The sequence below is a fragment of the Sprattus sprattus genome, assembly GCF_963457725.1.
Source record: "Sprattus sprattus genome assembly, chromosome: 4".
Taxonomy (NCBI): Eukaryota; Metazoa; Chordata; class Actinopteri; order Clupeiformes; family Clupeidae; genus Sprattus; species Sprattus sprattus.
Window position 1 is genome coordinate 26,050,001 of NC_137923.1, and position 27,500 is coordinate 26,077,500.

The 27,500-nt window shown below is 42.5% G+C and overlaps 2 protein-coding genes across 2 annotated transcripts; both read left to right on the forward strand.

The window, feature by feature from the left end:
* The first annotated feature begins 1,199 nt into the window (after nucleotides 1–1,199).
* On the forward strand, nucleotides 1,200–17,357 carry LOC308363804 (ubiquitin-conjugating enzyme E2 R1-like). Its single transcript, XM_080836668.1, has 5 exons — nucleotides 1,200–1,908; nucleotides 3,309–3,395; nucleotides 4,500–4,597; nucleotides 10,289–10,423; nucleotides 14,989–17,357. The coding sequence occupies exons 1-5, from the start codon at nucleotides 1,723–1,725 to the stop codon at nucleotides 15,197–15,199; spliced, it is 717 nt and encodes a 238-aa protein (XP_080692794.1). The 5' UTR covers nucleotides 1,200–1,722; the 3' UTR covers nucleotides 15,200–17,357.
* A 3,042-nt stretch (nucleotides 17,358–20,399) lies between these two features.
* Nucleotides 20,400–22,980, forward strand: LOC308363800 (C2 calcium-dependent domain-containing protein 4C; the record flags this gene model as incomplete). Its single annotated transcript, XM_080836664.1, is given in 3 exon segments — nucleotides 20,400–20,418; nucleotides 20,421–20,452; nucleotides 21,670–22,980. Coding segments are annotated over 3 exon segments (1,362 nt in total).
* Between the last annotated feature and the right edge of the window lie 4,520 nt (nucleotides 22,981–27,500).

Consider the following 27,500-nt stretch of genomic DNA (forward strand, 5'->3'; position numbering starts at 1 on the left):
TAGTGTCTGTCAGAGCAAGAGAGCACAACCAGAGCAGTCCATTGCTAAAAAGAAAAAACAGATCTTTCAAAGCTTTAAGCATATCTGAACTACTGAGACTGCTCAGATGGCTGATAATATAGAGATAACTGTCACTGTGGGACTACCAATGACCCACAAGCTTTGAACACAAAATGACATTCCTATGGGTGTTGCAAGCTTAAGTGTCACAGAGTGTTGACATCCACTGAATGCCTGAGATATATTCCCAGATACTTTGTGCATAAAGATTTTTAAAGAATCTGTGCTTACTGTCTTTTGTAACTTTCCATTCATTTAATTGTATAAAAATGTTGAATGAAATAAAATGTAATGGTTTCTTGTTTGTCGTTTTGTATAGCTTACTTTTTTTTGCAAATGGGATGAGTGAGACAGCAACAGAAATGGCAGTGGCTTTGCGTGTAAATCACCACTGATGCATCCTCAGAGCATTGGAATGTAGCAAAGCAACTTACTGGTTAAAGGCACCCAGTGCAACTTTATATAAACATTCAATGAAAAATAAACATTCAATGTCTAGTCTTCTTTTACACATAGTAAGTTTCAATGACTCCATACCATTACATATCGACATTCAAGGAGCAAAGATGAGACGTCGTTGTGTGGTGAGAACTGATAGAAAATCGTAAACAACAACAATCGCAGGTGGGGAGAGGCCATTTTTCCATTGACTAGAATTGTTGGCACCAATAAATAAAGAAAATGGCGGCGATTGTTGCATCTTTGCTCCTTGAATGTCGATATGTAATGGTATGGAGTTATTGAAACTTACTACGTGTAAAAAAAGACTAGACATTGAATGTTTATTTTTAAGCCTCGAAAGTTGCACTGGGTGCCTTTAAGTGAATCATTCAGGGTAAATCTTAACTACCACACAATTCCTTGTATGTGCATCGTATGGTTTTTGTTGGATTTAAGCATACGATGATTTTAATGTTTCAATAGCCTTAATAAATGCTGCACAAAGAACATTTCAAAACACATGCCAAACGTAACTGTTCAATAACTAGAAGTAGGGAAAGAGTTATGATGACAATGGAAGTGGCGTGTATGAACTGCATTTCCCAGTATGCAAGGCGCTCTTTATTGACCAGTAGCAAAGAGGAAAACACTCTAAATACACCAAGCCGACACACTTGCGCTGATTCAGATGTCTCGAATTACTCAACGCGAATAGTCGGTCTTCACTCTGTTATTTTAGTCCTCACATAGGGTTTAGTTAGTTGTGCCATAAAGACTCAGGTTAATCCAGGCACGTCCGTTATTTGCGTTTAAGTGCTTAAACGTAGATATTTGTTTGCTTGGTAGCTAGCTGGCTAGCTCTGTTGGACTCTGAAAAGTAATCGTGTTGATGACATTGTTAGCCTAGCTAATTATCCTACGGAGTGATAACTGGTTGTTTCAGCTAGTTATTTTCATGGGCATCAGGCCAAGTAATTGGCTTTTGTTCATAATTCTAGACTAACTTTTTGACCGTGATAAACATTTGCAAGACAAGGAATAAGGTATTTTTTACGGGCTATATACCTTCTTAGCTCGTATTATACCTAAAGGAGAACTCCAAACAAACAAAGAAGGTTTTGTATAGAAGCTAGGCTAGCTAGCAAAATATAGCTAGTTGGCTTTACAGTACTGACAATCGAATTGGTTCCAAGTAAGAAAAACAGACAATATATTTAAAAGATGGCCCGACACAGTCATACTCAGGTTGCGAGCTCGCAAAAAGCATTAATGCTTGAAATGAAAAGTCTTCAAGAGGAACCAGTCGAAGGTTTCAAAATAACACTGGTGGACGAAGCAGACTTGTACAACTGGGAAGTAGCCATTTACGGACCCCCCAACACACATTACGAAGGAGGATATTTTAAGGTAACATCAAATAAACTAATTTTGGAAGAAACGTTAACGTGCATTTCGTCCCCTTTTCTAGCGATCCATCTAACTTTAGATAGACACCACTATCTAGCTGTTTTCACCTGCTATATAGAGTAGGCTAAGGTAGCTTGCTATCTGGCTTCTAATTAGCTGGCTTTGTGGACAGTTCCTGGTTTTAGACGATACCAGTCCTGTTTTTGAAATAGTGGACGTTAACGTTACTACCTTTGTTAAAATTTAAATCCAATGTTTCTTCTGCCCTACGGCTTACATGTACTCGTTAGTAATCTTACTATATGTAGATAACGCTTGCTAGCTGGCGAGGCTGCCAGCTAGCTTCTGTCTTTGTTCCTGGTGGAGCACAATGTTCAACAAAAGAATATCTAGCTATTAACAAGACTTCCATGAAGCATGTCATCATCAGATCCTTTTTTATTAGTGTTTACCAACACACAGAGTTAACTGTTCATTCTGTGCTGTCATTGCAGTGTCCTTATCTAAATATGTTAAATGTATTTTTCGTCTTTTGTGTGTGATTTTAATACTAGATACTGTAATGCTTCATTATAATTTCAAGAGACAAGCACACATTTGAAACAAATGAAAAAGTGCTCAGCGGATTTCACCGCAGCAGACCCAACCATTTTCCCCCATGATATTAACTTACCTCGCTTTTGAAAATAAAACGACTGTTTTGATACATAACGTTTGTCAAAACATTAGAAGTAGATTTGTTTCGTTACAAGGATGTGAACTAATTCGCCTTTTGAACAGAGGCAGAAATGCGGTAACCTTGGGATTAGGGAATAAAGTAGGTCATAGCGAGGAAAGTTCAGATCTAGCCTTTGTTTACTTTTAGCCGTACAGTGGACTTGGCAGGTTCTGTAATGTCAACGCTCCGCACTGGAAGATCAGGACGCCTTGCCCAGACCTGAATAGCTTCCAGGGGCTGCGATCCATCCTGAGAGGCCGCCTGACATGTCATGTGCCGGGAGCCATTTTTGCACCCGAACCCGAACACTGTATTCTAAAAGAATAGTTGTGCCTCCACATGCTTACAAAACCAACAAATAAACCAAAGCATGTTGTGTTTAAATGTGTTTGAATGAGCAACACATCAATGCAATTAATGATATTTATGAATATTATTTTGAACAAATATTACATCAAGATTTATTAACTGCTATTAACAGGTTTTGTGATGAAGTTGTTATTGCCTCAAACCTGGTCGGACTGGAAAGGGAAGAGCTGTCTTGTATGCCTCTGACAATGAAACTCAAGTATTTTTTTTGTGTGTGTGTGTGTGTGTGTGTGTGTGTGTGTGTGTGTGTGTGTGTGTGTGTGTGTGTTCTGTCTGTAAACATTTCTGTGTGTTCCCCCCCACTTCCTTTTAGTCCCGAGTTAAGTTCCCCATCGACTATCCCTACTCTCCACCAGCCTTCCGCTTCCTCACCAAAATGTGGCACCCCAACATTTATGAGGTAAGAGAACCCCGCACACACTAGTGACAACATGTCTTCAATTTTGTATTTTGAAGCACGTGGCCCTGTCAGGCCTCCTTGCCAACCCACAGACCACCTGCTAGCTGAATGTCCATTTAGGGAAGACAACCTCAAAAGTACCAAAACCAAAAATGTTGTTGTCCTTAAACCCTGGCAGGGGATTAGCGACAAAAGTTTGTTTTTGCTCTAGGGGTGGACATGCTGAGTGTTGATGAAACTAACAGGCATTAGTCATAAGGGAGGGGTAAGGGGTTGTGGCAGGGCCTGAGGGCATTGGTGTAGATGAATGACTGAATGTGTGGGGTGCTGTTGAAGCATGTTCCAAACAGAACATGGTATTCCTTTCTCTCAAGGCTCAGGCTAAGGAGCAGAGAAACCAAACAGATCCTGAGGGGGTGTCTTGTTGGTTTCGGACTGTAGTATTGTCGTCACCTGTCATTATTATCATATTTTGGATGTTAGTTTGAACATAGACAGACCTGAACAATCCTGTTCACCTCTAACTGAAGCTGGTTAACAGGCAGTGGAAAGGAGAAAAACAAGCCTGAAGTTGAAGTTGTATACCTTAAATATAATATTATGGTACTTTTAACTTTTAAGGTTTACCTAAATATTGAGCATTGTCTTTAGTATCCATTCACTGGTTGTTACAGTACCCATTAATGCTTGTGAGACGAGTATGTGTTTAGTTCACATGGAATATACATGTTATGCATTTGTTTTCCAACACAGACTAACAGCCCAAAATAGTTGGTTTCTTCTACTTAGTTGGAGAACACAACCTTTCACCAATCTATAGTCTGGTTCCGTTTTCACTGTTATAATTACTTGTGGTTGGTTTGTACAGTATTTTTTTTTATTGTAATTGGTTGCTTTGGTTTTTGCCTTTGACTGTGATTGTTGCATGTTTGGGTGCTCTAGACTGTAACTAGATTCATAGCTGTTCCCCCTCAGAATGGTGAATTTGGTTTCGTCTACAGTTCCACCTGATTGATTGCTGTGTGTTTTCTGTTGTTGCCTGTGGTTGGTCTATGTTTGGGTGCTTGTGATGGTAACTTATGACTGGTGTCTGTCCCACCTCAGAACGGTGACGTGTGCATCTCCATCCTTCACCCTCCTGTGGACGATCCTCAGAGCGGAGAACTGCCCTCAGAGAGATGGAACCCAACACAGAACGTCAGGTAAACACAAACGCCACACACAAACAACTACAATAAACCAACAATCGTCACAACGGGTTATTTTGGTGTCAGGTACCAACTCCATAACTCCACTTAAGTCTCCTGAAGCTGTCAACTGTAGGTAAAATCATATACAGCCGCGGAAAAAATTAAGAGACCACTTCAAAATTATCAGTTTCTCTGGTTTTACTATTAATTGGTATGTGTTAAAGTAAAATGTACATTTTTGTTTTATTCTATAACCTACTGGCAACATTCCTACCAAATTTCAAATAAAAATATTGTCATTTAGATCATTTATTTGCAGAAAAATGACAATTGGTCAAAATAGCAAAAAAGATGCAGTGTCTTCAGATCTCGAATAATGCAAAGAAAACAAGCTCATATTCATTTTTAAACTATACAATACTAATGCTTTAACTTAGGAAGAGTTCAGAAATCAATATTTGGTGGAATAACCTTGATTTAAAATCACAACTTTCATGTGTCTTGGCATTCTCTCCACCAGTCTTTCACATTGCCGTTGGGTGACTTTATGCTACTCCTGGCGCAAGAATTCAAGCAGCTCGGCTTCTTTTCATGGCTTGTGACCATCCATCTTCCTCTTGATCACATTTCAGAGGTTTTTTATGGGATTCAGGTCTCGAAATTGGGCTGGCCATGACAGGGTCCTGATCTGGTGGTACTCCATCCACACCTTTACTGGCCTGGCTGTGTGGCATGGAGCATTGCCCTGCTGGAAAAAACCCTTCTCAGAGTTGGGGAACATTGTCAGAGCAAAAGGAAGCAAGTTTTTCTTCCGGGACAACGTTGTACTTTGCCTGGCTGAGGTTTGTAAAAGACCATAAGGATTGAACCAAAGCGGACTGGAGGTTCTTCTAAGTTCGTCTTCTCTGATGAGTCCAATTTCACAGTAGGTGCAAGACTCTGTGGCTTGTAGGCCTCTCCAGGTCTCCGTCTAACCATCAGACGACCATGTGTTGGGCAAAGCTGAAAATTGGACTCATCAGAGAAGACGAACTTAGAAGAACCTCCAGTCCGCTTTGGTTCAATCCTTATGGTCTTTTACAAAATCCTTATGGTCTTTTGCTCTGACAATGTTCCCCAACTCTGAGAAGTGTTTTTTCCAGCAGGGCAATGCTCCATGCCACACAGCCAGGCCAGTAAAGGTGTGGATGGAGTACCACCAGATCAGGACCCTGTCATGGCCAGCCCAATTTCGAGAACTGAATCCCATAAAAAACCTCTGAAATGTGATCAAGAGGAAGATGGATGGTCACGAGCCATGAAAAGAAGCCGAGCTGCTTGAATTCTTGCGCCAGGAGTAGCATAAAGTCACCCAACGGCAATGTGAAAGATTGGTGGAGAGCATGCCAAGACACACGAAAGTTGTGATTTTAAATCAAGGTTATTCCACCAAATATTGATTTCTGAACTCTTCCTAAGTTAAAGCATTAGTACTGTGTAGTTTAAAAATGAATATGAGCTTGTTTTCTTTGGATTATTCGAGATCTGAAGACACTGCATCTTTTATGCTATTTTGACCAATTGTCATTTTTCTGCAAATGAATGATCTAAATGACAATATTTTTATTTGAAATTTGGTAGGAATGTTGCCAGTAGGTTATAGAATAAAACAAAAATTTACATTTTACTTTAACACATACCAATAAATAGTAAAACCAGAGAAACTGATAATTTTGAAGTTGTCTCTTAATTTTTTCCGCGGCTGTATATATTGCATACATGTATATTAGTCATACAGAATAAAACGCCACACTGCTATTATGAGTTATACAGTAATGCAACATACAGTATTGTGCAAGATAAATACGATTAGATATTCTGCTGTTTAGATAAACACTCACCATGCATCTCGTGTGGCTCATTGCATTTGCCTCTGGACACTGCATTAAGTTAGCCTGACGATGTCATACTCATAATTGTAGTCAGAATATGCTGAATATGCTGAGCTGTGATTATGGGGCGTGTTTCAACGAACCAGGAAAAAAAATGCCTCTTTGCTCAATTGGATACCTAGAACCAATCAGGGCAACGTAGTATGACCATCTGATACATTAAACTTTTGCCGGATCCCGTAGGAAGGACGGCAAAAACATATTTTCAATCGACAAATGCCTTAATCGCGTTTCTCTGTTCCTCTTTCAAAATGAATGCGCTCTCAATATCTGGAAGATATTCAAGCTCACGTTATACTTTTTAGCAGCGAGGCTAGCTAGCTACTATGTGTTTCAATGGATTTTTGGTCTACGCGTTAGCAATAACCTAACAATAATGGTCTCTAGAGCTTCAGTTGAGACCTACAACACTCCAACATTCGTGTTGCACATACACATATAACCGAGTCAATGTAGACATAAAAAAGTTGTGTAGATAGCTTAAATCACATAAAATATGTCCCACTAACAGGCTCCCGAGACGCCGCCATTTTGGTACGATTTGTAATCTACTGTTAATTCAACTCAAGCGTTGGTTGGTCATCTGTCCATCATCGTATAACGCCCGCCCTGACAATTTGATTGGTCCGGCAGAATCCTGCCTTCTGATAATCTCTCCCCAAAGGCACAGAGCCAGACCGATCTTCACAACCTCAAATTTTGTGGGCGGGGTTCGGTCTGGTATCCAGGCTAGCATTAAGTACACCACAGGCTTTAAAGCAATCACCTGTAATCTTGTTACATTTCACAAGCATGCAGGGGTGATAAAAGCAGGCTCTGATCCTCTAGAATGCAAGATGGATTCTTTAGGCAGTTAATTAAAAGTCTGATTTGTGATGTAGAATCTCCTAAATTATGTCATGATAATGGTGCCACTGTTAGATTAGGCCTACATCTCGTAAACTGAACAAAAAGGATTTCTGTAGTGCTGTGTTCACCACACTGTAGATATGAACTCAAAATTTAGAAACCTTTTAGTCTTTACCAATAAACCCAAACCGCAGTCTTTCTTTCTTTAAAAAAAACAACGAACTTCCATCATTATAAAAATGTAACCAATTTGTAGAGAATTGCCATCTTAAAACCCTATGAACCCAAATCAACAGGACCTTTGATCTCCCTTGTGACATGCCATTGGATTGGTTTTAAGACTGTCAAAAATCTCTTAACATCTCTTAACATACTTATAGTTCCCACATTGTGCTGTGATTATTCCCACGCAACCAATGTACGTGTGGATATGTTGCGTACATGGCACATCTCTTCTGTGAGGTCATTGGTTCGCATGCACTCAAACAGCCTAATGCATATGATGGGAATGAGCAAGACAGAAATGCAGAAGTAATTTTAATCTGAAACATCAATTCAGTCATAATGAGGACTCCTCTCTGCGATGGCTGCATCAATATCAGTTGCATGGAGAGACTGCAACGCCAACCTTTTTATTTGTGTATATGTAGTGGTGCAGCCTTAGGTCATATGCACACGAAGTCTAGGGCCTCCGAATCGGATTTACTTTTCACACCAATCGAATCTTTTAATTTCGTAAATACGGAGGCTGGCAACGAGAGACTTGCGTAAAAACGGAGCCACCAGATTGTGTTTAAAGGGCTGTAGTACATACCTCACACCTGTGGGTGGCGCTTTAGCGCTTTATTTACACAACTGAAAAAACGTGAAAAACCTTGAGACTATACAGCACGAGGATAAACACATTACACAAAACATTCAAGCTCCAATTAACAACATTACATTGTGATGGTTAATAAAATCAGTGGTCAGACTAAAGGATATGAGAAAAATAATTATTTTTTCTATTGATAATAAAGAGTTTGGAACAGTACAACATGACATGTCTGTCATCCCATTTCCCATGAGCCTTTGCTGCGACCATTTTACATACATTTATGAATAAAAAAGCAAATTAAATCGCTGGCCAATTTATATTTGTGGTCATGAAAGTTATGTTACGTCTGAATAAGAAGAATTATATCAAGATAGGAGGCTAATCAAAAATCAGAAGGCTGGGTTAATGTTAGTGAATTCGAGGCCCACCACGAGTGAGATTTTGAGGGAGAAAAAGCTATATATTGTGGTTGGAGATCGCAAAACAATCATGTGGGGCAGTGACGTCATCAGGTTGCGTGAAACCGTGCAGACAAACACCAGCCCCCGTACCTATTCAAATCTACTCACTTTCTACCCCAGACTTCGATCGTTGCGGAAACCGTGTGCGGATAGAGAGTGTTCGTATTTATGATAGGGCTATCGGAATTCTGCACGTTGCGGACGAAGACAAACTAGACTTCGTGTGCACATAGCCTTAGATTTTTAAATGCTGCTGTCACACTACCTACTAACCCAACTGTGAATGACCCCCCCCCCCCCCCCAACACACACACATACAGTGCTGAGGTATTACTGTGTTTTTTATTTAATTAATACATTTTGTTACACTAAATCACAGTATAAACTCTGTGTGACAAACCTACTACATCTATGTCACGCAAATAACCCTTACCTGCGTCGTCTTTCTCATTTCCTACGATACCCCAAGTGCTTTATTTATACTCTGAGGTCAGAGAGGACTATTGCTGTGTATTTTACTGCATTCTGACTCACTGATTTGGCTCTGACGAGGGCTTGTTAGGGCCAATTTCCTGCTTTTTTCAAAAGCAAAAACATGCCCGTACTAGACACTGATAGAAGCTGAGAGCAGGAGCTGAACAATACACGTGTTCCTGTCTTTATTTTTGTGTGTGTGGCTGTGTGCGCACACACACGCACACACACTCCACGGTTTCCTGTTGACTCACCACTGAGTGTGAAAGGAAGTACCCTCTCCTTCTACGTGTCATACCCCTCCCCCTCTCTCACTCTTGTTTTGGATCTCTCTGACCCCCGCACTCCTGGCAGATTGTCCACAGATCACATGTTACACAAGTGGACGTTGCCTGAATGTTACCCTTGAGCTCAGTTCAGCTCAACTCTTAAGACAAGGAAATGTTTCTAGGAGAGCCGTTTTTTTTGGTAGGAATCCGAAATGGTACACTCAGTTTTTTAACTGGGCTTTTTGACCCAAACTAGACCCTTGGTTTGTGTGTGACTCGCACCTATTCAAGGCAGTGAAACATTTCAGTGTCAAGCCAATAAAGTCTTGATCTCGCTTAGACATTTGCTGCCCAGAACTGTAATTAAGTACAGGCAATTAACTAGGAAGGCAGCCTAATAATGTGACTCATTGTTCAAAACAATCCCCCTCCCCTTCCCCCATTGAAATGTTTAGAATATATTGACACTGAGTGAAAATCACTTAGCAATTTTTTTGTTGTGAAATCCTTTTGCCTTATGTGCGCAGTCAAAATGTGAAGACAGACTTTGACTGTAACGTGTTTGCTCTGTATTTTGGTCTGTTCAGATGTACTTGGTTCAGTGTTGTCATTTCTCACTGCCTGTTTACTCTAGAATGCCAGGAGCTCTTAGTCTGCGTGTGGTTGTGGTTTGACTAGCTCACCTGGACAGGCCAGTTCTTAGAGTAAACACTGACAAGCAGAGTCTACTCCCACTTTGAGTTCCTGTACTGTGGTAGCTACAGACAAGAATGCTAAAAGAATGTGTGTTTGTGTATTGCTATTCCGTTAAGACTCCCCTAGAGAAGTACAGTCATTTGTGTTTCCAGAAAACTCTTCTGTAGTTTTAATCTTAGTTTTGTGTTTTGTTTTTGCACCCCCAGGACCATCCTACTAAGCGTAATATCTCTGCTGAATGAACCCAACACCTTCTCCCCGGCCAACGTGGACGCCTCTGTAATGTACCGCAAATGGAGGGACAGCAAGGGCAAGGAACGCGAGTATGCAGAAATCATCAGGTGAGGGGTGATGTACAAAAACACATACACACAGACAGGCAGCAAAATATTGGAAGGCAAAACCCCCGCTCAAATGTTTGGAAATTGCTGTATTGCCAGCCTCTGTGTTATATGTGTACACTGAATTGTGATCCCTAATAGAATAAGTGGATTGCCATACAATGATGGTGGATGTTCTTTCACCAAAATGGTGAACTAGTCTACATGCTATTTAAGCAACTGGGGTATACTAAAGTCAGACCTATCATTCTGAAAGTTAATAATGAAGCATAGAGGTTGTTAACTGACTCTATTAGCACAGCTCTCACTGAGAAGGTTCTAATGTGAAAATTAAAAAGTTTCCAAAAAGCTTAATTCGACAGGACATGAACCAGGGTTTTTCCTGCATAGAGAAAATGTGGGCGCGCGCCTAAGCCGTTTTCCCGAGCGCCTATGAAAATTCCGAGCGCCTAAGGGAAAAAAATCGAGTCTGCAATAAAAAAAACTGTCATCCAATTCAGCTTAATTGTTTTTTGAGCCCTCACTTTGAATTCAAGACATCAGCAGCAGATCCCGCCTCCCACCCTCTCAGCCAATAATTGAACAGAGGCTTCTCCAAGGTTGCCAGTTTAGAGAAGACGTTAGTTTGAATTTTTTATAAAGCATCTAGCGAGCAGTTGCATACATTATCTAGCTAGCTAGCAGTTGCCTACATTATCTTAAAAAAAAAACAATACTTTGATAGTAGGCTTACGGTGCGAATCCATACCACCGTTATGAGCGACGCAATTTCTAAACCCCATGCATTTCAACGGGAGCCAGTCCATTGTGAGGTAGACCAGCGATCTGGGCGACGCGACTGATGAAAATTCGAACATGTTGAAACTTATGCAAATGAGGAGCGATTTTTCCGGCAGCGGCCAATGAGATTGTTTGGCGTCGTCTTTGACGGTTTGAAAATTGTAGGACTGTATGCTATTTCCACACGCTACACCACGCCCACTCAAAGCGATGGAAGCGGGTCGCGTCGCTGGTGTGGATTCGCACCGTTAGAGTTTTATTTAAGCAGTGTGTGTGAACCTATATATCCTATATGTGATGGTAAGAATAATAATAATGCCATATACAATAACTGACTTATGAGAGCTATCCAAAGACTGGTGGCTGCCGATTTAGCAGTTAACCTCACTTACTTTGTACGTTTAGATGCTTTACAGCAGGGGTCTCAAACTCAGGCCCGGGGGCGAAATCTGGCCCCCCAAGCGATTTTATCCGGCCCGCAAAGTTCCATTGATATAAACATTTTTTTTAAAAGTTCCATTGTTTTAATTGGGCCACCCCAGCGTTTACGGTAAAAATCTGACCCCCCAATGACCAGACTGGACGCTCATTAGCCCCAGGGTAATTTGAGTTTGAGACCCCTGCTTTACAGGTAGCTGTAAGCCATTAGATGCCTGGGAAATATATGGCATAAATATTATTCTAAAACACCTTCACTAGTTGTTTTAAGCAGATTTGTAAGCAATTCATCACGTATGCAATGCATGTCAGCGAATATGTTCTGAATAGTGTGTTTCAAGTAGGCTACAGCCGAACCCTCGTTCTGTTTTGATCAATTGTAATCGAGTTGATAAGTCTGATCTATACGCAACTGTGAGGTGCGCGAATGGACAGAGCGGCCAGCTGCCAATCACTTAAGTAGTACTTAACCTCCGTATGCATCCTGACTTCATCAGTCGGCGGTTTCAATATTCATGTCTTTCAATGTATTAAAATATCTGCTATGTTGAGAACACAGGTGTAGGCTATTACTTGATTTGTCTACCTGTTTGAACGAAGTACCAGTAGAACGCGGGGCCTCGGGAGAGGCAGACGACAGCAGTGGTTTATCAATGAAAGCTCAACTCGTTTGTGTTTCATCTCGAATATAATAATATTAATATTATTATTGATAAACCGATGCGGATGTTAACTGTCGTTCCACTGCAAGGGCCAGCCCGACATGCACGAATACACCTGTACAAATGCACATTAAATTTCCACTCAAAATGCTGTCAAAAGTTTGATAATCGATTTCCAACGCCTCCACTGGTGAAAATAATGGTATGTAGGTTTGTATAATAAACATGAATAGTAACAAGAAAATGCATTTCCTGAAGGAAATACCAGTGCATGAAATGCAAACGTTTGGAAAGGAAGAAGAAAAGAAAGAAGAGTGAAAGAAGGAAAGAAGAAAGGAAAGAAGAGTGGAATAAGGAAAGAAGAAAGGAAAGAAGAGTGAAGAAAGGAGAGAAGAGAGGATGAAGGAAAAGAGTGAAAGAAGGAAAGAAGAAAAGAAAGAAGAGTGAAGAAAGGAAAGAAGAGTGAAAGAAGGAAAGAAGAAAGGAGAGTGAAGAAAGGAAAGAAAAGTGAAAGAAGGAAAGAAGAGTGAACAAGAGTGAAAGAGAAAAAGAGATTGAAAATATTGAAAAAAGGAGATAAAAATGGAGTGAAGAAGAGAGATTGAGTGTGAGAGAAAGTAGACTGAGAGGGATAGAGAGAAAGATGGAGAGATGGAGAGAAAAAAAGTAGAGAATGGAAGGTGTCTTAATGTTCCTAGTTACAGTTAAATTGAGAGGGACAGAGAAGAGGTTCCTTGGATTTGGCGCAGGTGTCAGTGAAGCACAGGTGCAAGCCAGTTTAAAGACCCTATTATGATGTCATAATGGCCCAATGTAAGTCAATGGGAAAATTTAGATTCGTTTTTATTTAATATCTTAAAAAGTATAAAGTTTAGAAAAGTGAAAAATACATAGCATAAGCGGTTCGGGCTGAATTAATCGCAGAAAAAGGTTTTTTTCAGCTGACGTCAGAATGACCAGCTGAAGGGCAAAAAAGACGTTCCACAGCTGTTTAACACGGGAGTTAATACAGGAACCACCCACCTCTCAAGCTCTTTTAATATAAGTTAGTAAAATGCCAGACAGTTGTTGCTCGGTTGGCTGTTTAAATCGGCGAGGAGACAAGCCCAGATTGAGTTTTTATCGCATTTAAAACCCGCTACCGCCCCTGCCAGCTGATCAAAAAAAAAATTATTTCGCCGTGCTGCCAGCTGATTGTAGACGCCTTCTGCGTCAACTTTTCTCGGACAAACAGTAAAGTAGCCTTACTTTTGGAGCTGGAAATAAAAGCAGTCACCCTGTTCTGGTCGCCTAATTTATCAGAATAACTATCTAAAATGGGAATAAATCAAGTAATAAAGACAAGAAACAAAGCATCAAAACGATTCAAAGTGGATTACCCAGCTGCTGATATACCTAAGTATCTAAGCAAGCAAGTAGGCTAGGCTAGTGTATTTTGTCATTCAACTAGTAATACTACAATGTCAGTAGAAAATATATGGGAAGATCATTTAAGTTGTCATTCGCCAGACAAGGTTTTCGTAGCCTACTTAAACCAGGGACCGTTTAAACCAGGGAATTGTGTCAAAAAATGAAGAACATCGTTGGGTAGGCTAACGGCTGCTAGCTTACAGCAGGTACCTCGCTAGCTGGTACCTAGTTATTAGATGGCACTCATCTTTGCACTGATTATGAAAATGGTTTTTAGTTTTCACCTTCCGGACGACATCGTTGTGAACCCAACCACTTCTGAAAATTAAATAACTATCTGTGCTTTTGTAGGCTTTCAGTTTTTGAGATGTGTCTGTGGACGGATTTCCTATTAGGTAGATGTAAATATCTCCACACTGGAGCTCAGACAGGGACTTCGGGGAGGTTAACGAAATAAAAATGTCAGGACAGCTGCAGTAAATGTATGACAAGTTCCTAATTAGTTTTCCCCTCTGAATATTTCTGTTTGGCTATAGTGGCATAGTCTGTGGTTGATGGCAATCGTAGTTGAGTAGGCACTGCTCGAAGTTTTCCACTGTTTCTCGCTGTTTCGCTGTTCCTTTTGCCCGCCAGGTAACAATTGTAGTGACGTCACTGAAAACTATCAATACAGGGCATTTCATGCACTGTAATAATAGATAAACTTGACTCATAATTCGTGTGTTCCATTTCTGACCACTGGTTAGTTCTAGATTCTATTGATATAGATTTCAGTAGTTTGTATATATATATGAGGTAGATAAACATGACTCATAATTCGTGTGTTCCATTTCTGACCACTGGTTAGTTCTAGATTCTATTGATATAGATTTCAGTAGTTTGCATATATATATGAGGTAAACCTTGACAAACTTTGAACCATACATGATAGCACCATAGGGCTTGGACTATTGTCAATATACAAGCCTATCTATTTTGATTTAAAGTGGAAGCAAAATGATAACCTCAAGCATAGCCTCCATTATTTATTAAATGTAAAAAAAAAAAAAAGGCATTGATGTGTGCTAATACGGTGATAGGTAACACAGGCTGTGCGCGCATAGCGCACAATTTTTGGGGGGGGAGCACCGAAGAGCCATTTTGACCCAGGAAAAACCCTGTGAACAGTATTTTGTATGCATTCTTGCATTGCATTTAATGCCATGCTGAACCATATGAATGCGAGACATATATTAGACCAGTTTTTAAGCCCTCTCTCTCTCTACCTCTCTACAGAAAACAGGTGTTGGCCACTAAGGCAGATGCAGACCGTGACGGTGTGAAGGTGCCAACCACATTGGCAGAGTACTGCATACGCACACGAGTTCCCGCTCCAGACGAAGGCTCCGATCTCCTCTACGATGATTACTATGATGATGACGACCTGGAGGAGGAGGACGATGACTGCTGCTATGCCGAGGACGACTCCGGCACAGAGGACTCATGACGACACCTCGTGCCATCTTTCGTCCATCCTCCCCCCTGCCCCGCATCCCAAGAACACACTCACTCACAACCTTCTGCACACACACACACACGCGCACACACATAAATGCCTCCCATCCCATCCCACCCCACCTTAACACGTGCTCAGAGACTTGTCATACAAACACACACACTCAAACACCCGACCTGTCGCACACAGACCCCATTCGAGCATGCTTCCCCCTTTCTGTCCCTCCCCTCCTGTGGACAGACAGATGTTCAAATGGACTACAGAAAATTATAGAGTTTATTTCTTATTATATTTCTTTTTGTTTGTGCGCTTTAGTTCTCCTAATGTTTTGTTTCATCTTTTTAGATGATGAATGCGTGGCATTCTTTTTTTCCTCTCCTTCTCCCTTTTTTCCATACTGTGTGTTTTCTGGCCTGTGTTGACATGCCCCCTGCTACCCTACTGTGTGTGTGTGTGTGTGTGTGTGTGTGTGTGTGTGTGTGTGTGTGTGTGTGTGTGTGTGTGTGTGTGTGTGCACACGCGCGCCATGTGTGTGTGTTTACCTTTCACTGCTGAGGCGCTGCTGATTAGGGGCATCTCTGCGTTCAACAAAAACAGACCCAGATTAGGAGTGTGGAACTGCCATGAGCTACTGAATGCACCCTGACAGGAGCCAGAGCCAACCCAGCATCAGCTACTGCCTGGGGTAACTACAGGCCAGCCACAAACGAACACCAAACTGCAACAACTGCACAGATTACTAGGCGGAAGGCTGAGGGAAGTGGGGCAAACCTTAGGCCTTGTTGGAGCTCTTTGATCTCTCTCATTCTCTTTCGGAAGAAGTCTTGCTCACAATAGCAGTCCAGGATTTTGAGAGTGGAAATTGATTAAGCATCTGGGGCCTGCACAGAGCGCTACAGACCTCTCCACAAACCTCTAGTCAGAAAGGACAAACCCCACCAATTTGCTGAAATTGCCTCAACAATCATGGGGTGAACTGATGCAAAAGAACTTTGTCAGAGTAGAGTGTTATTTTTGTGTGTGTGTGTGTGTGTGTGTGTGTGTGTGTGTGTACCCTACCCCCACCCCACATTGAAGCGTTGATGGGTCAAGCCTGACTCCTGCTGGAGTATGAGGAGTGTTGTGTTGGGTCTGAAGAGCTTCACACTGAAAACAGAAATGATGGCTTACTGACAAGAAGTTGGGTTTTATGTTTTGCATCTTTTTATTTTGTGTCTGGCCGAGAATATATTGGTTTGGGTGGGGTAGGATGAATGTTCATGTTTTGCTTTGATCATTGTTACTCTTTATAAATTAGTGTGCTAATTTTGGAGGTCAGACAGGTATCTCTCAATAATAGATAGCAAAAAAAAAACGGAAATACGCAGGTAATCGTTTTATCTATTTGATTCAATTCCAGTTTAAAATGGATTTATAAACAAATGATGTACCCATATAGTGTTTTTTATCATATTGAGAATTAATTTAATATGTGTGTGTGTGTGTGTGTGTGTGTGTGTGTGTAGGTTTCATGCTAGCAGGTGGTGAGGCTTTTTACAGTGACCATGATGGACACGATAGTTTTACGGGGTGTTTCCTGAATCTTTATTCGCAGGTGATTGTGTATGGTGTTATAAGTCACTGATGGCATCCACTATTTTTTTACCTTCTCCTGCTTGCTAGTCTTTAAAATTGGTTGCAGGGTGAGGGGTGTTGTCCAGCCCTACCCAGGAATCACGGACAGTATACTTGGGGCGGGTTAAAAGATGTCTGTGAGTGTAAAGGGCTGAAGAATGAACTGCTGACACTCGAATGACACTTTTTTTTCTCTTCTCGCATTGGATTTAGTTCAGGAAAGCTGGTAGTATCGCAGTGAGGACAAGCTCTCTCTCTACACCCATATACCCCTCCCTTTCCCAGAATCAGAGAGACTAGTGCTTATTTGTGTCCTGTTTGGATCAAACTCGGTTTTCAACTCAGGATACTCCAAGAAAACACACTCAGAAAAAAAAATGTTTATGCTTTAAAAGAACACCACCACGGCTCCCAGTCATGTTTCACTTTTAACGTTTACAGCTTCTCACTCTGGAAGTTAAGGGCGCTACTTTAAGTTTTTCTTTTTTTTATGGTTTGTTGGTCTATTTAAATGAAAATAAAGGACTTTATTAGATTCATGTTTTCCTTTTGAGTGTTTTTTTTCTTTATTAAGTTTTGTATTTGGGGGGGGGGGGGGGGGGGGACTGCTTAAGGCAGTTTGGAGGATTCCAGACTGTCTGCTGAAGCCTTTCTGATCAAAAGAACTTGAACCATGTATAATTTTGACCTTTTGGGGTGCATTCAGCTTGGAATGGGCTTTAAATACAGCTCTGCCATTTCGTTTGGAATATGCACTATTAAGTCACTGTATTTATATTGTTTTAAAGACATTTTTGTAAGGTATGAGGCATTTATGGTTCTTTGTATTCTTGTCTAACTGAAATATGATCACAGTTTTGTGTGTATTCATGTGTAACTCTGAAATCTTGCTATACCTCAGTTTATTTGTTAAATTCTAGCAGAAAAAGCTGACGTTTAGGAGCCGTGTAGACTTTGTCTGGTGCAGTTGACTGTGAATGGTAGGTCCACTTCAAAAATGGCTGATAAGTACTTCTCATTATCACCAGCAGAGAGCAATGCAGACCATAGTATATAGGCTACTATTCTGTTTCAGACCATACTATTCTGTTTCAGACCATAGAATAGGCCTATACCACAATGGTAATGAGTGACAAAACGTCGACAGATGGCAGACAAAAAGCCTGTAATAGTGGAGGGAAACTCTTCTGCTGGTTTCCATCAGTGTTGTCTTTTCTTTTTTTTCGGCGAACATGAGTGTCAGTTCCACCCTCTTGAAACGCTCTGGAGTCTGGAGACCTGACCTAACCTGCTCTTCCTCTCTCTACATGACCTGCGTCCTTGAGAATAATGGAGGCTTTTGTTGACTTGAGTTTATGCGGAAGTTTGTGTTAACTCTCCCAGTCATGGACTCCTTCACACACACCGACCTCTCAGTGTCTTATCAAGCCGGGGCAGCTTCACTACCTGACAGTGTACTGAGAGTCGAAGGGGTGTAGAATTACCTAACAGAGATTGTGATCTAAGAAGTGTGGTGTCTATCGGTCATGAGGAATTATCCTTTAGGTTTGGTATGTCAGTCAGTGCACGCAACAGGCGTCCGTTTGTCAAGTAGCCAACTGGGGTGGAAAGGGGGACACGACGATGAGCAGCAGACAGGCAAGAGGGAGAAAATAACTTGTTGCCAAATGTCAGAGGAAAAAACCGCAGCCGCTAGGTTGCCGTGGAAACGTCGGTGCGCTCTTGGCTCTTTTCATTTCTCCTCTGCCTCCGCTCTCCACGTTTCCGTGAAGAGCGAAGCCCTCACGCAGACGAAATTTGGTCTGAGCGAGTGTGAATTAACTGCAGTTGTTTTATTCTTTGACAATTCACTCGTGATACTTTTAAAGCCTTCTGATGCTGGGATTTCACTCAGGCCGACATGCAGGTTTCACGTGCTTGCTTGCTTGCTCTAATAGGTCCAACTACCCACCTTGCCCGGAACACTTCGATTAGGGCTCCCGTGCAACCACCGCAGCCCCCTCTGCAGGACAGTTTTTGTTAATAAGTTAATTGGATGACCAAGTGCTAGGGTAGAAGGTCACTGTTCAGTTTCTTGAAAGTTGTGCGACCACTTTAAATAGACATTTGTTCGAAAACCTCAGACATTGTGTTTAGCTGTTGGATCGATCCGTGTGCCTTATATCGTAATGCACGTTTGTCTCTCCGAACACGTTCAATGTCGTTAATGTCTATTTTCCTAAATGTTCTTGGATCGGATGATTGGTCATGTCAGCCAACGTTAATTGTTACTGGCTTGCTCATAAACTGCTCCTTAACGTCTCGATTGTGTTCTTATTATTGGGTTAAATGCTTTAACATTACCACTGACTTTCACACCAACGTGGATCATAATTTAGTTTATGGTTTAGTTACATTTCCTTAGCATTCGTGTTTAGGTATTTGTTTCATGCGTTCAGATACATGCTAAGCAAATACGCACAGAAAACAATACCTTTGCCGCATGGTAATTTAACGTGCCCTCCACCGAGTGTTCACGTTGGCAGCCTGGGAAATAAGATGAGTTCATCAGGCCGTCCTAACTGCAGTAATGTGCCGCTTCTCTCAAGGCAATAAGTTAATTGCATTTTAATGTTATGCAGAGAGGGAAAGAGAGAGAGGGAGAGCATAGTCGTAACCATAAACTAAAACCAGGAAAACCAGTTGGCCAAATGGGGACAGGTGAACAGGCCGCTCAGTTCATGTGGAAAAAGCTTATGTTCTAGAACAGACCTAGTGGCAATCATGTTAAAAAGGCCACAGATAGAATATTTGAATAAGCTAGGGCAAATATTTGCGATGACGGGACAGTTTGTCAAGAGCGAGGTTATTGCAGGCTGGTTATTGCTTGAGGTTTGAGCAAGACTAAAATGTATTTTGCCATTGCCGTCCCCGTCATACGAAGGCGCATGTTGTAGTCTCTCTGGCAGCGAGACGTGCGTTGTTCCTGCCCAAACAAGACTTTCCAGCTTTCGGAGAGAAGAATGAGTCACTTCATATTTCAAGTTTCCAAGGAGACCGACAGCTTGGTCTTAGAGCAGTGCATTAAACGTAATTAGCCAACACAATCCCCTACAGTCACGTACACGATCGAGCGCATTGGGTTTTCTGTTAAGCCAGCAAACTTTAATGAGACTAGGCAAGTCGATAAGTTGTCAAAATAGTTTGACATCTGCATTCATAGAAATGCAACTTGATATAAGTGTTTTGCCAACGCACCCTTGACTGACTTTAACTATGGTTACCTTCTCGTTTTCTATTTTCAGTTTTTACACCTTTGATGTCAGTGTGTCATTTCTGAGCAGTGGGACCAAAACGGTGCATCAGTTTAATATATAAACTCCCTTGTTTTGCTGTTTCATCCTGGTCGTAAAAACGAGAATTACTTCTGGGGATGCGCACGGATATCTCCTATTGGCTGTCTTAAGTAAACACCGCGCGCAAGGGGCTGGGGATATAAACGTGAAGTAGGCTTTCTCCTTCGACCACCGTTCGAGTTCTAGAACTAAAGCAACAGCGGAGAGGTGGTGACACTGAAGGAGTCTGCTCACAGAAATCTATGCGAAATCTGTTGATTTTTCTGTTTGGACCCAACACAATTTCTGCTTTACAGTAAGTTATGCGTTAGACAAATCAACAGGTGTGCTCGCTTAAAAAACAGAGATATACGAGAAGTCTGGGGCATGAAAGTATCACGGAATACTGTATACATTACACGAAACCGGTGCAGAATTAGCTCATAGTTACATTTTAGTATTGCATCAGAATTATGATACTCACCCTTTCTTAAATATATACATCTGGTAATTGATAAAAGGTGACATGTCAACTTAATTTTGTTTTATTGGTCTCCTACTTGCTTTCTCAATCATTTAATAAGTCTAGAACTTGTATTGTGATTCATACTTCGGACTTTTACAATGAGGTTTTTGCTGCTTTTAGAGCTATATTCATGGGGAGTATTTATCTGTGGATTAGACAGAGCGGTTGGGAGCCAGAGATGGAATTGTTTGTATAACACGGTGGAGCACCTCTCGTCTCTGTCCACTCCCATGGCAAATACTGCGCAGAGAATTTTCTGTGAAGAACAGGAATTTGGGGTGCGATAGAAACCAAACCCTTTCTTGTGGAATAGTATGTTAAGTTTAAGAATCATTAAGAACAATATAAAGGCTATAAGAACTTTATATATATACTATATCTCTCGCTCTCCCTCTCTCTCTCTCTCTCTCTCTCTCTCTTAATCTATACATATGTAATAGCATTTCAGAGGCACAGCAAAAAAAAAGAAATGTTTAGTTTTTTGGGGGCAATTTTGCTGTGCCTCTGTAAGGCTATAATAAGACATTGCTTTGAGGGTTATTACATTTATGCCATCATTCCCACCAATGAAATGAAAACGCCTGAGGAATATGCAAATATGCCGGTGAAGCTGAACTTCTCCGTCCTTTTTAATTTCTCAAGGTGAAACTGAATCGATTAACTGCTCCTCCTGCAGATTAAAATAGCCTATAATTTAAGTCCAGTTTTAAAATTAATTGATTTAATAATCATTAATTCATATTAGGTGCTCATCCTGGACAGAATTATTAAGAAACATACCAATATTTTAAATAAAATAATTGAATCAATATTTAGCTCGATTCCAATCTAAGGATAAATCAATTAGATTTGAATTTAAAAAAAAAAGCTCAACAGGTCTTTGTGTTGCCATAGCAGCTGATTATGTTTCCCAGGCAACGGTCAGACTGACCCTAAGAGCACACAGAAGTCCTAATTAACTGATGTAATTAATCAATGAGCTGATCAATGTGTCTGGGCACCCTCAGGTCTCCAAGGCTCTGAACCCCATGTGGCTCCTGGAGAAGATCCGTGGCTCAGTCGAGAGTCACGCAGGGAGGCAATCGCAGTCCGCCGAGCGCCAGGACAAGTCTGCAGCACCATATAGCAACGTGCTGACGCCTGACAAGATCCCAGTCTTCTTTATCCCACCCAAGCTGGTGTGCTGCCCACCCGAGGTGGAGACCCCCGAGGTGCAGCCTCGCAACGCCGGGCTGAGACCCTCTGCCTCAGAACAGGTAATCTGCAGCAAGACGCCCAAGGGTAGCCCACGGAGCCCGCGCCTCCTCAACCGGCTCGCCGGAGACACCAAGAACCTCCTGAAGGCGGCCAACCGCCACATCATCCAGGTGGAGAGTGCAGATGAGCTGGCATCTACCGATGGGGGGGACCTCACTACCAACGCAGACCCCCAGTCCCAGACGGCCATGTCGCTGCCCTATGTCCCCAAGGCGCAGACATCCTACGGCTTTACCACGCTGATGGAGAGCCCACACACCCGCCGCAAGGAGTCGCTCTTCCACAGCGACCCCACCAGCCCTCTCACATCGCCCAACATGCAGCGTCGCTCGGCGGGGCAGGGCACCCACCTTGACCCTAGTGACTGTGGGGGGGCAGGCGGCCATGGGCACAACCCATACCGGTACTTCAGTGGGGGTGAGAGCGACACATGCTCTTCTGCCGACTCGTCGCCATTCAACTCTCCGCTGCTGTCACGTTCTGCCTCGCTGCTCAAAATGTTCACACAGGATGCCACGGCCAAGGTGGCGCGTGCCAAACGCTCCTTTGCCCGTCACAGCTCACTCTCCACCGACGAATGTAGCTCTGTGGAGACCAGCCCCAATGTGCCAAGACGCTTCAGATGCCCACCCTCGCCGGCCTTTGGCCTCCGCAAAGCCGGTGGCGGGCCTTCAGAGAGGACGACGCAGCACACCGTCAACCTGCACAAGGGCGGCACGCTGCGGCTTTGCACGGACTATGACATCGAGGCAGCACGGCTGCGGGTTCGCCTGCTGGCTGCCGAAGACTTGTATGACCAGCACGTGGACGTGAAAAGCATAAACTGCTGCGTGACGCTGTACCTGCACCCCGGAAAGCTCCAGAAGCAGCGCAGTACCATCATCAAGAACAGCCGCAACCCTGTCTTCAATGAGGACTTCTTCTTCGATGCGCTGCCCGTCACCCAGGTGAAAAGCCTGGCCATCAAGATGAAGGTGGTCAACAAGGGCACCAGCCTCAAGAGGGACGTTCTGCTGGGGGAACGTGCGGTTCCACTCAGGGAGCTGCTGGCAGGACTCTAGGGTTCTAGCATCAGTGGCCGCTACTGTCAGGAAAGGCCGACAAAGAGAGAAAGAGACAGAGAGAGAGCGCAAAGGAGAGAGAAGAGGACCAACTTGGGCCATATGTGTGTACCTTTGTAAATATGTGTGTGTGTGTGCATGTGTGTGTGTGTTTTTTGTGACTGTGTGTGTGTGTGTGTGTGTGTGTGTGTGTGTGTGTGTGTGTGTGTGTGTGTGTGTGTTTGTGTGTCTGTCTGTCTGTCTGTGAAAAAGAGAGAGTTGCTTTCATTTTATTTGATCTTTTAATGATGCTACGGTGCTTCTCTGATAATCGGCTGAACGCCTTTCATCTGAGCGCCGCAGCTGAACAGGGAGATCAGAGATTGCTGCAGCAGCTTTTGTCTGATGTTGAGGGGGAAACCTAGGAGCTGCTGCTGTGCTGAAAGGGGCCATGTGTGTGGCACCTGGACAACTGGTGACTGGGGAGCTCATCTGGCTTTTCTTGATAACTGGGCAATGGAGGGGGAGCTCATCGCTGAAAGGTGTGCAGCATCAGATGGAGACTGAATGACAACACTCTCCGTTTGCCTCTTCTTTCTCGAACACACAGTCTCTCTTTCTCTCTATCTCTTGCTCTCTCTCTCCTTATCTCTGTTTGTCTCACTCCCTCTCTCCCGCGTTCCTTTCTTTTGCTCACTCTGCGGACGATTCCCTCCCTCCTGTGCGTGATTATTGCTTCTGTTTTCCCTAAGTCTCATTTAGGGAATCACTGAATGCAGAAAAAGGCAGCTGTTTCCCTGAACTGATTGAAAACAGTGGTTTTTGATGCCATTTATTGTGAGGAAAAGGGGACTTTGAAGCCCCACAATCCCACATGCAGATGCATGCTTCACTTATCTCAGCAGCTTACTTGAGAAACTGAAAAACCGTGGCACTTCAGTATCACTGTGTAGCCAGATTCTGCCATCATCTCCCCGACTCCAACCCAACCCCCCACACCCCCCAACACACACACACAAACCACCTACAGACACACACACGATTTGTTGCCACATTATCATGCTCAGTCAAAAATTTGTATTTTGTAATTCTTTAATTTTATTATTGTATTTGTAGATTGACAAAGACTTGTGTTAAAAATGAGTATTATATTATAATATATTAGCATGTAGCTAAAATTTGTTACATTTTGTATTCCTGTGTTTCTGTAAGCTGTATGAAACACGTAATGTATCGACGTAAGTCTAGGCACATTGACTGCTGAAAAAAAAATGTTGTAATTAATTATATGCACGTGTGTGTGGGCATTAGAATGCATGTGTGTTTTTACACGTATGTGTGTGTGTGTTGTATGTGTGTTCTGATAGCATGTGTTTGTTTACAAGGCTCGTGGTGATTCTGCTGAATGTTGCTGTCACTTGGTCTTCTCGTTTTTTTGAACACGTAGGATTCAGTTCTCCCTGCATTACCGGGTCCTCAAGTTCTAAAGTGGGTTCCCCACTAGATCCACTGTGATATTGGTTGACCTGTACAGTTCCTGGCGTAAACTCTCGCAAGCTGGGAAGGTTGTTTGAGGACATAAGAGTCGATGTTAAATGAAGGAGATTACTGAAGCACATAGATTAAAAGCCCAGTGGCTTTTTTCTATTTTCTATAGCTCCGGCTGCAGCTGTTAGCTTCTGTAAGATATGGGATCAAACTTCACAGGTCTGTTTGGCTTTGGGAATTGCTAGCAAAAGTCAATGGCAAACAAAGATGGCCTCCTGCAGTGTTTCCATGTGGATTCCATGAGTGTTGTTTTTCTCTTTTGTCTCTGACTACATATCTTGTGATTGGTTATTTGGCCAAGCATACATCACTGAAATTGTGACATCAGCATCTATTGCCACAAAATATGACAGGTCTTCCTGTAGGCTCAGATTTGAAACTTATACCGTTGAGCTAAAATGCCTAAAAACATGACCTTTGTACCATGTACCTGCTGTTCATCTGATGAATGATTGCATTGTGTGGATTTTGTTAGTTTGGAAAATACTGGTAAGCTTAATGAATCACTAAGCCCTGACGGCTTAGGCATTTTCACTTTGAGGAAATTGTTTTAAGTGGGCATTTAATATCGGAAGAGGAAGCTAAATGGATAGGAAAGAGACTTCTTAAAATGGATCCATAGAGGTGCTCTCCCCACCAATGTTAAATGCTAACTGAAAATAAAACGAGTAAATTGGTTCTTTTATATAAGTGCAAGCAGACCTCTGACATCCAGTGATAAACACTCACCAGCAGCAGCAAGTGGAAAAGACCTTTTCACCCAAAGTGTTTGGTGTGAGATGAGGTGTGTGTATGTGTGTGTGCTTGTGTGCTTGTTTGTACGTGTATGTGTGTCTGTGGTGAGTGTGTGTGTGTGTGTGTGTGTGTGTGTGTGTGTGTGTGTGTGTGTGTGTGTGTGTTTGGGGGGAAGCGCAGCTTGGGAGTGATTTTGACCCTGTGCCATTCGCTGCACTGACAGGGCTTGTGGGTGTTTCAGTCTGCAATCAATCCTTGGTCTCTCTCTGCCCCTGTGTGCACAGACACTCCAAACAGGTCAGCTGTGTTCACTGCACACAAGATTAGTGGACACATACACACACACACACACACACACACACACGCACACACACACACACACACACGTACACACACACACACACTCTCTCACATGTGTACAAACACACACACAGGCTATGTGTGATCTGGACAGACTGTTGCTTATTGTTTGCTGGCCTATTGGTGCATTAATTAAGGCTCATTTCACTCCTATTTATAGCGCTCATTTAAAAGAGACAAAGTGCCGGTATTAAACGCCCCTGAGGTAGCCACCACAGAAAGAGGAGCAAACCCTCCTGTCCAGTACCCTCCCCCTTAAATGCCCTGTAATTACACCTGGGGGGGGGGGGGGGGGGCACTAGAGAGACCGACAGACAAGAGAAGAGAGAGCTACCTGAATGAAAGATAGAATTGGCTTCATTGGGAGCGAGGTGAAAGACCCTGTCTATGGTTTGGGTGATGGGGTTGAGTATATGGAGGGTAAAAGATTGTCTATGGTTGGGGAGGGGGAGAGGGGCTTGTGTAGGTAGAGGGTGGAAGGTGGACGAACCTGTCTGTTGTTTTTGCTGGGGGGGGGGGGGGGGCATGAGTGGGTGGGCGTGTAGGGTGATGGGGGGGGGGGGGGGGGGATAGAGTAAGGAAAGAGACGAGGATGCAAATTGATATCCATTTCAATATCCATGTTGCAAATGAGACAGGAGTGCGTTCGTGCGTTTGTGCCTGTGTGCGTGCGTGTGTCTGTGCGTGTCTGTGCGTGTGTGTGTGTGTGTGTGAGTGCCAAATCTAGGCAGGTCATCAGAGATGAAGTGCCTATCCAATGTACTTGATGCCAGTCTGCTTCCCCAGAGTACCGACACATGGTCCAGATCTCTGTTATCGTTTAAATAGGATGAATGGGGGTGGGCTTTTGTTTTATCTGGGTTTTTGTTCTTTCCTTCATTTATCGGTGGTTTTATTTATTTATTTATTTTATTTTTGTTCCTAACCGTGCCTGTTTTTGGATTAGCAAATAGTTGTGTCAATGTGCCTGGAGTCTTGTATTAAAGCTCCTTCTTTTAGTAATTTTCACTCTTCCTAAAAGGAGGAAATTGATTTTAACTGGTGATGGTATTACTTTTGAATGTTTTTAAACCAACTGTTAGGAAGTGTTTTTCTTTTAAGGGGGGGCATTCATTAACTTTAGAACCCATGAAATAAATCTCTTGTATTGGATTTGGATTGCCAGTGTCTGTCCCACTGAAACACGGTATTGACTTGTCTGTTTTGGAACCTGAATCAATAAACTATGGTGTTAATGACAGAGGGCCTTTCTCATTCATGGTGGTTGAGGGTCTTCGATCGACTGCTGGCAGTCATGTCTTTGCTATTGATTGCAAACCAGTTATGTTTTTTTTCCCCTCTCCCTTGGTCTGGCTGCCCTTTCATGAGGTTCACCTTTTCAAGAAGCACCGAGTGTGCTCACACTGTAGATAACACCAGTGTCTATCTCTGCTTACCTCTCCTTCCGTTTCTGTGCTCTAGTGTCTTGCTGCTCCAACCTCCCAGAGTATCTCGTCTCATTTCCCCTCCTTTCAGTACTTCTATCCAATTCAATTCAATTAAACTTAATTCAATTCAATTCTATCCACGCATTATTCTACTTCCTCCCTCTCTCTTGTTATCTCTCTTTCCTTCATTCCTCTGCTTCTTCTCCTCCTTTGCCACATTCTTCCTTTCTTCACATTAAGCTTCCTACGGCTGCTCTGTAATTGTCCTGGATTTAGAGGTAAAGATGAACCTGTAAGTGTATGCCTCAAACTCCTCTTCCTCTCTCATTTATCTGTCTCTTACTGCCACTTTTCCATCTTTTCAGCGTTTCAATTTCTTTTATTTCCATACTTCCCTCTGCGTATTCTCTGTTCTCTCATCCCTTGTGCCTTTTTTACTCTCCTTCTATTTTATCACTCCTTCTCTTTCTC

Excerpts from the sequence above, each read along its gene's own strand:
- LOC308363804 (XM_080836668.1), top strand. The coding sequence starts at position 1,723 with ATGGCCCGACACAGTCATACTCAGGTTGCGAGCTCGCAAAAAGCATTA. Across the intron at positions 1,909-3,308 it reads ACGAAGGAGGATATTTTAAG|TCCCGAGTTAAGTTCCCCAT; the intron begins GTAACATCAAAT and ends ACTTCCTTTTAG. Across the intron at positions 10,424-14,988 it reads GAGTATGCAGAAATCATCAG|AAAACAGGTGTTGGCCACTA; the intron begins GTGAGGGGTGAT and ends ACCTCTCTACAG.